The sequence below is a fragment of the Mobula birostris genome, chromosome 21 (genome assembly GCF_030028105.1).
Source record: "Mobula birostris isolate sMobBir1 chromosome 21, sMobBir1.hap1, whole genome shotgun sequence".
Classification (NCBI taxonomy): Eukaryota; Metazoa; Chordata; class Chondrichthyes; order Myliobatiformes; family Myliobatidae; genus Mobula; species Mobula birostris.
The window spans coordinates 8,080,675-8,089,752 of NC_092390.1; the positions used below are offsets into that span (position 1 = coordinate 8,080,675).

At 44.4% G+C, this 9,078-nt stretch overlaps 1 protein-coding gene across 3 annotated transcripts in view; it reads right to left on the reverse strand.

The window, feature by feature from the left end:
- slf2 (SMC5-SMC6 complex localization factor 2) overlaps nucleotides 1-5,766 on the reverse strand; it is an 87,776-nt gene extending 82,010 nt beyond the window's left edge. For all 3 annotated transcript variants that reach the window (XM_072238902.1, XM_072238901.1, XM_072238900.1), the window contains exon 1: nucleotides 5,537-5,766. In XM_072238902.1, coding sequence (XP_072095003.1) covers nucleotides 5,537-5,571 — 35 coding nt within the window. In that variant the 5' untranslated portion in view covers nucleotides 5,572-5,766. The remainder of the gene's footprint in view (nucleotides 1-5,536) is intronic.
- Nucleotides 5,767-9,078: the final 3,312 nt, after the last annotated feature.

Below are 9,078 nucleotides of genomic sequence, written 5' to 3' on the forward strand. Positions count from 1 at the left end.
TGGCAAAAGCAAAGCATCAATAAATTACATTCCACCTTCAAAATTCTGAATTTCATACCAAAAGCAATCCCCATCCCTCCAAATTTAAATTAAATGTTTGTAGATTTGAATTGAATAGCACAGTCTCTCAAACCATGTCATAGTCATGAAAAGGTGCAAACCAATTTACCCAATGCAAAAATCAAACAGGCATTAGTGGGTTTCTTGAAATACCAGAGCCATTTCAGTTCAAGTTTTCTAAAATGTCCTTGCCAGCAATGGCAACTAAACATTTAAAGAAAAGCTAAGGAAGTAAAAGCACTTGACAAAAGCTGCTTCAGAAATATTTCAGTAAGAAGAGGCTTCATGCCACATCAATTAGTATGACTAGGCCATTCAAAGTAAATTAATTATCGCAGTCAGTATACATCACCTTATACTACCCTGCAATTTATTTTCTTGCAGGCATTCAAAGTAGAACAAAGAAATACAATCCAATCAATGAAAAACTACACACAAATGCTGACAAACAACTGATGTACAGAAGACAATTTGCCCAAATACTGGATAAATAAACAAATAAGAACCTAGAAGATGAGCTGTAAAGTCCTTGGAAGTGAGCCCATAAGTTGTAAAATCAGTTCAATATTGAGTGAAGTTATCCACGCTGGTTCAGGACGCTGATATTTGCCGGGTAATTACTGTTCCTGAACCTGGCGGTGTGGGACTTAAGGCTCCTGTTTCCCTTTCCTGATTCAGCCCCTCAAAACTGCTGCACCATTTAATAAAATCACAACCAACCCTAAAAAGTAGTATCAATTTCCACATCACTAGAATGATTCCAGGAATGAGAGGGTTAACATATGAGGAACATTTGTCTGCTCTTACACTGTATTCCTTGGAGTTTAGAAGAATGAGGGGAGACCTCATAGAAACATTTCGAATGTTGAAAGGCATGGACAGAGTGGATGTGGCAAAGTTGTTTCCCATGATGGGGAGTCTAGTACGAGAGGGCATGACTTAAGGATTGAAGGGCGCCCATTCAGAACAGAAATGCAAAGAAAATTTTTTAGTTAGAGGGTGGTGAATCTATGGAATTTGTTGCCACGGGCAGTAGTGGAGGCCAAGTCATTGGGTGTATTTAAGGCAGAGATTGATAGGTATCTGAGTAGCCAGGGCATCAAAGGTTATGGTGAGAAGGCGGGGGAGTGGGACTAAATGGGAGAATGGATCAGCTCATGATAAAATGGCGGAGCAGACTCAATGGGCTGAATGGCCGACTTCTGCTCCTTTGTCTTATGATCTATCTATTAGAACACCCCACCACAGTCTGCAAGGAGTTTTTAACATTCTCCCCATGACCACGTGGGTTTCCTCCAGGTGCTTCAGTTTCCACCCACAGTCCAATGACGTACCAGTTAGTAGGTTAATTGGTCTTTATAAATTGTCCTTGATTAGGCCAGAATTAAATCAGGGGTTACTGGGTAGTGGCTCAAAGGGTTGGAAAGGACTATTCCGCATTGCCTCATTATAATAAAATAAATAACAGGCTGGCTCTCTAAGAGTTATTTCATTCAGACCTTGGTTGATCTTTTCACCGGGCTCTGCTTAATGAGAGCTACACATCCATCATTTCTCTCAATATCCAAAAGATCTGATCTGAGATCAACTCAATTACAAAGCCTCCACAGCCATTTTATTTAGAAAGTTCTCAAAATTTACTGCGTGAAGAAATTTCTCATTGCAGTACTGAATGCAAAAATTGCTGATGATTAGTTATTGACCCAAAAACTGCTGTTTGACAGAGATGCTGCCTCACCACTGAGTATTTCCAGCATGTTCTGTTGTTCCTTGCAACCGTGACCTTCGGCTCCGACCCTCTCAAATGCTTTGTGCAGTGGCAGGATGAAAAGGAAAATGTACTCTCTATAAAAGAAGGTATTGTGGGGCAGCCTGGTCATTGGCTTTTCAAAATAGAGTTTTCTTCTAGGACCTGACAGGCCAAACACAGGGAATCATAAACTAAGAGATTCTGTGGATGCTGGAAGTCTTGAGCAACACGTACAGAATGGTGGAGGAGCTCAGCAAGCCAGGCAGCATCCATGAAGAGGAATAAACAGTCGACATTTCAGGCAGGCTGTAAAGGGGACAGAAAACAGGACTTGAAAGGAAGGGAGCAGATGATAGCCCAAAATATCGACTCTTTATTCTCACCATAGATGCTACTTGGCTTGCTGAGTTCCTCCAGCATTTTGCAGATGCAGGGAGGAGGTTTCCCCTCACTGTTCATTCAAGCCATATATCAAGATTTCTGAATAACTGACCTAGGTAGAGATCAACCATGTTCTTAGTGAATGCAGAACAGTCTCAAAGGCTCAGAACTCCAAATGCACTCACAAAGAAGGCATGCTAGTGCCTCTACTACTTCAGAAGTTTGAGGAGATTTGGTATGCCAACAAAGACTCTTACAAATGTTTACATTTCCTGCTGTCACGGGAAATCAGGCAGCATAATCAAGGACCTGCCTCACACGGTCTTTATGTCTCTGCTCCCTCCAATTGGGCAAATACAAAGCTTGAGTACCACTACTCAAAGACAGCTTCTTATCCAAATGTTGTATCCTACCAGCAGCTCTACTTCATTGGGAATTTGAGAGTTGGTATGTCAGTAAAAACTTCTGAAAATTTCTAGAACTGCACAGCGAAGAGCATTCTGAGTGGTTGCATAGTAAGCAGGGTCCAATGCACAGGAGTGTAAGAGGTGCAAAGAATTGCAGATTTAGCCACCACATGGGCACAAGCCTCCCACCAATGACAACATCTTAAACAGGCAGTGCTGCAAAATGGTGGCATCCATAATTAAGGACCCTAACCATTCAGAATTCTTTTCATTTCTACTATTTCCACAGTCAACAATACAGGAAAAGCTTCTTCCCTTCACCATCACAATGTTCAACTATCCAGGAACTTTTTTCTTTGCACGATTTATTTAGTCACTTTATGTCTTTCCATTGCACTGCTGATGCTGCAAAGCAACAAATTTCACATCAAAGTCAGTGATAATAAATGTTATCTGGATTCTGAACTGGACAACTCCCAGTTCCAATGTTCTAAAAACAAGGTACAATGATATAGAGATGGCAGCTGACTTGCTGAGATAATTAACATGCTGGCTTTTCTGCCATGCTTCATTTTACTTTTTATATAGACTCTGCACTAAACGACACCGTCTAATACATGATAATTAGCTTGTACCCATTTTGCACAGGGAAAGGAAAAAATATGTTTGGAAAACTGTACTAATTGCTTCTGGAAATTCACATCTACTTAACTCTGACGTGACGAACATAATGCTTCAAAACAATTACTGCATCTTGTTATAGCTAATAAACCCCTCATAAAATGTAAAAGTAATCAGATTATGGAATACACAATCATTCAGTCTTCACGGGAAAAAGGTGTCTAATAATGTGCACACACGTTGTTGCCTTTAAAACAACAGGAAGTGTTTAGGCAAAAATCAAACCAAATCCACTCACGACACAGGATTAAAGGCACACATACTCATGCTTCCTGTTCACAAAGGCAGAACTCTAAAGCATTAACAGCTTTGGTAATATCCTTTGCAGACACTCATTGCGTCTCTTCCTTGCTAAGTAATTTGATAAGATATACACAAACCAAAGTAAAACTGAATAAAGCTTTACCAAAAAAAACTCTGCAAGGTTTTGAGAGATTACTGTTGGTCAATACAATGCCATTAAGTACATTAATAACAATTTAAGCAAGCTATACAATTTTAAATAAAATGAGGCAACCATAAACCCACAACACAAATCCATAAATTACAATTAAGAACACTCTATGCAAAGGTTGTTTATTGCTAGAGAGACAAAATTGAACCTCAATTCCTTCAATGGTGCTAACAGTTGTCATTCTGAAGCGTTGCTGCAGATGCCCGAGTCCCAAATGTTAGACATCAGCTCAGCCCCTAGGGTTCAGTGTCAGCCAATCACAACAAGTGTTGTGGCAACAGCGTATTTACATATTCTCTACCACAGTTTGCATCGAGAGTAGAGGCCAACGGTAACAAAACCGACTCCGAAGGAAACAGATGACAATGAATGGGAGCGTCCGGTGAGCTGGTGGCGGTGGCAGCAGGCTTTGGTTGCTGGGAAGTAAATAAGGATCACGGGCAGCAATAAAGAGAAGTGGGAGAAGATCAGAGAAGATGAAAGAGCAGATAAACCCTCACTAGGGAGAAAAACAAGAGATGATAAAACACGCTCCAAGGAGAGATGCTAAAGACAGATAAAGTTGGAGTTAGATTAATGGGTGGGACCAGTGAACAACAATCAGTGTCTAGGTGGTAAGGACCTCTGATTTGTTGAGAGATGAAGTGGGACTGCTGTTATGGAGGCGTGGAGAGTGGGCCGGAAGGCCCCTGGTTTTCTATCTCAATGGGCTCACAGGGGCCAAGGGCTCCGGGAAGATTGGGGTTGGGTGGGTCACATCTCTGATCACTAAGGAGATGAGGGTGAAACACACTCCTGGTTGTCAAGGAGGTGGACAGGTTCAACCAGTTATCAATAAGGTAGGACGGGCGGTGAGGGTATAAGCAGCCAATGAAGGGTGTAGGGGGTGAACACAACAGCTGTCAAAAGTTATTGTCAGGGAGGTGGGGGCCGCAACATGACTGCATGCTGAAGAGATGGGTAAGGGGGGGGGGAGGCAAAATGACCGTCATCAAGCGATACGTTATGTTGTCGGCGGGGGGGGGGGGTTATGGACACGACAGGTCATCAAGGACATGCGGGGAGAGGGGTGCAGCCACTCCTGGCTGTCAAGGAGATGGGGGGCGGGGGAATGGATGGACAAAACCAGTTGTAGGATTGAGAATGGGGCAAACACGAGGAAATCTGCAGAGAATGGGGCGAGCCGACTGGCGGCGGCGGTGGGAAGGGGGGTAGTGTCATGCACCTGACTGGCAAATAAAAACAGGAAGAGGCAAAGACACAGAGCTGATTGTCAAAACAAAAACTGGGGGTGCACACGGACAGATTTGGGGAGGACACACCTCGTCATGAAGACGGGGAGGAGAACACACACCTGGTCGTCAAGGAGGTGGGAGTGTGACAGGTACCTGGTCGGGGGGGGGGGGGGTGAGAGGTTAAGCACTGGTCGTCAAGGAGATGGGGAGTGTGACACTCACCTGGGTCATGGGGGGGTGAGGGGTTAAGTACTGGTTGTCAAGGAGGTGAGGGTGAGAATGAGGGGGATACGCAGGCCCGGTCGTCAAGGCGACCAGAATGGGGATTCAAGCGTGCGGGACAGAGGCGGCGGTGCCATGGGCTCCCGGAGGAAGAGCAGGAAGTATGGAGCAGTAACCGGGCAGGGGTGCAGCTGGCGTGCCAGGAAGAGGGAGGGAAGGCCGGAGTCAGCCGGGGGAGCGGTGCGACGCACTCTGCCCTGGATAACACCCCCCACCCTCCCCGCGGCGACCCAATCCAGGCCAGCATGCAAACTACGGCCGCCCCCGGGCCTCCGCCCGTCCTCACCCTCTGCCGGGAGCCAGGGACTTGCGCCGCTTCATGGCTTCCGTGTCCTCCACAGGCCGGACGCCGCCATCTCGCCTCCGAAAACCATAGGCCACTGCGGGTGTATTTTAATTCCTCTTTTTCTTCCACCTTTCTTCAGCTGACGACTTTAACCTTCATTTCCCGCCTTCCATTAACGCATCGACCTCACCTCCAACCAGCTGACCCGGCCTCTCCCCACCCCTGCACCCCCCTCGCAATAGCTGTCGCGGGGAGTTGTGGGAATTGTAGTCCTCCGTTCGGAGAGGCCGTCGGCGGAAGCCGCGCCATAGGACTCCGAGGACTACAAGTCCGCCAATGCAGCGGATAACTCGGAGCTCGCTGTCATGCTTCTCAGCGGACCTCGAACCTCTTGCAGAAGTACAAAAACATGCAATGGTCTACTCCAAATAGATCTTTTTTTTTAAACCTCAATTTGTATTTGTGAGATGCTATTTGTGTAGAAAGTTTAGGATTCTTTCATTAAATAATTGAATAAAATCACTTTCTTCCGAATGTCAAGAATTAAGATCATTTAATGTCCTATCCCGTAGAACGAAGGAGAAATATCTGTTACTCCGAATACATGTTTCACAAAAATCGCAAAAGATAAAGAACACAATAATAAAACAACACAGTGGATATAAATAATTAAGATAGTTTGTATACCTAGATTGATTGTATGTATGTACATAAAATGATGCTAGGCACAGAAGTGTCCGTACATGGGTGACCTCACAGGAATTGATACAGTAGTAGTGTTGTTGGGAATGTGCAGTCTGCATTCTAGACTTGTCTTAAGTCGACCCTCGGAACTGAGGATGACCTTTTCATTCCAGGTCTGAACTAATACCGGACCTGCACTGTAAGCCACGAAGGATCAGGAGAAGACATAAAGCGGGCGAGTGCAGTGCCGTGTTTGAGACGGTGTGCTCTCACCGGCCTCCTTGTGCTCTTACTGATGAGGCTTGAAATTCTCAGTGTCGTCCTGAATGCTCCTTCCGTACTCTGAGCCAGGAAGGCTAACAAGCTTGTATAGCGTTTGCAAGGAACCTTTATAGATCATTGTTGAATCAGTTCATCTGTCTCTTGCTGTGACAGACATGAATGCTGATGAAAGGTCCCGGCCTGAAACTTCAACTGTTTATCCCTCTCCGTAGATGCTGCCTGACCTACTGAGTTCCTCCAGCATTTTGTATGTGCTGTAGATGGAGTAGTTTGGCTGCCTTGAGGAATCTGGTGTCAGGTAGGCACAGACCAGAATATAATTCACACCTCATTGCTGAGCAAGTTCCTCGGGAAAATGGTGCTTCGTAATGATCGTAACCATATCTAGTAGCTTCACCTGCTAAATCATGCCAATCAATACTCCATATTCACCATCCTCCCCTTTTTCAGATCCAAAAGCACATTATTACTCGCTATGCCGCAAGTTGGTCCTGTATCTGGGTTTCTAATTCTGTTATATCTAGGGTGTTAATCGTTGCTACCCCGATGAATAACCTGCTCCCACTAATTCCAATAGTCCTCTTTTCTTTCTATTTTTGACTGGCTTAAACTCACTCCTGCTTAATTGTCTTCCAAGAAGGTGAGTAAATAATTGTTTTGTTGTAGGTGAGCACCATTCAGCCACCGTTATTTCAGTCAGATTCAAGATTACCTGCACATGCTGGTACCCTGGCACCAAAGTGACAAATTCCCCTGAATCTTCTAACACTAATCCTACCCCGTTTGTTTTACGCTGGGTCTCACTACATTCAGGCTCTGGTGTCGTTTCTGTCACTTCTGGGTGTGGAGTAGTGATTTTTTCTAACAGTTTTGAAAACCTGGAGAGGGCTTGGCCCCTGACGGAAACTCTTCTCCGTGTACTTCAGTGCCTTCCCCATTCTACTCTCCCCGTGTACTACATTCCCTATGGACAGTTTACAATGATAGAAACAACCTTTGAGAAACGTTTGGGGTGACCACCCCAGTCAATATACCTCTGGTGTAGGTCACTGCCCCTCTCAATGTTCACATGAGTGTGATCCCACAGAACTGTAATCTTACCTTGGCCATCATTACCCGAACGCTGCTCACTAATTGGACCTACAGACTGACTCATGATTACCCCCTCTGGGATACTGAATAATGTTACCTCTAGAATTTTATTGCATAGGAACTGTACCTTTGTACCTTCTGGAATACCTAGGGTTTTGTCCACACAGGTTAAGCCATCTACCCCAGTTTAATACAAATCTGAGTCCTCCATTTCTCCTTTGTTAGACTGTATTCCCCGTATCCGTTAAGATGATTTGTTTCTGTTCACTGAGTGTTTTCCAAGCAACGACATCACTGTTGACACATTTGTCCGCTGTACTGGCTCTGGAACAAGACTGACCATGGCCTCAGTCATGGTTAATGCCATCGCAACAAAATTCATTATTCTCTTCATGTTGAGTTAAACCTGTAACACACAAGTGTAATATCTGCTCTTATTTCCAGCTTAAATCTTAAATTACTTTAAGTCCATATTTTGTTTTTCTAACCCATCCAATCTAGGCTCCCAATTGTCTTTGGACTCAAGCCATCCCTCTTTACTCACCCAGTTTCGTTTCAAGATGGGAGGAACAAGCACTGGCTTATCTTCCTTTTCCTTTGATTTTTTTGACAAAACTTTCCTGGGTCTCAGGATGAGGGGACTGAAAATCAAATCATCCCCTTGAAAGAGTTTGTTCCCATCTTCTTGGAACAGTTGTTCCATCCTCAAGTCTTCCAAATCGGGGCTATCGTGTACATCAATTGTTATGTGCCGATGGTGATAACATTCCTGTTTCTCCCCCACCAATTTCAGCTGGTTGATATGGTACCACCCACTTTTATCTGGAGACGTCAATACTCTGTACACTGAAGGGCGTGCTTTGTCTATAATGTCATAGGGCCCTGCAAACCTTGGATTTAAAAATGGGGTGGGTTGGTGTATTCTAATCATCACTCTTTGTCCTAGGCTTAGTTCTATGAGACTGACATTTGAGTCAAAGTAGGCTTTACTCTGTTGCTTTTTCTTTCCTGTTTGGTGGGCTGCCACATAATTGGCCTCGTTCACTGTCTCAACCAGTTGTTGTGCCCACTTTTCTGACACAATCCCGTCGATTTCAGGTTCTGAGATATCTAATCCTAACTACTCCTGCAACCCTCTCATGTCCCTTCCGGTCATGAGTTTATAAGGGGTGTAACCCAGTGTATTCCTTATTATCATCAAGGCACAAGGCAAAACTACTCGCCATGTTGTTGCACCATTTTTGCAATCATATTTTTTAGTGTTCCACTCATCCTTTCCACAATTCCACTGGACTGTGGTCTGTAAGGTATATGAAATCTCTGCTTGATCCCTAAAAGTGCCATGACATCTTGTATTATCTGGTCCGTGAAATGTGTGCCTTGATCTGATTCGATACTCCGGGGTAGTCCCCAGCGAGTGAAAATCCTTTCCAGTAGGATTTTTGCAGTGGCCTTTACTGTGTTTGTCTTAGTTGGGAAAGCTT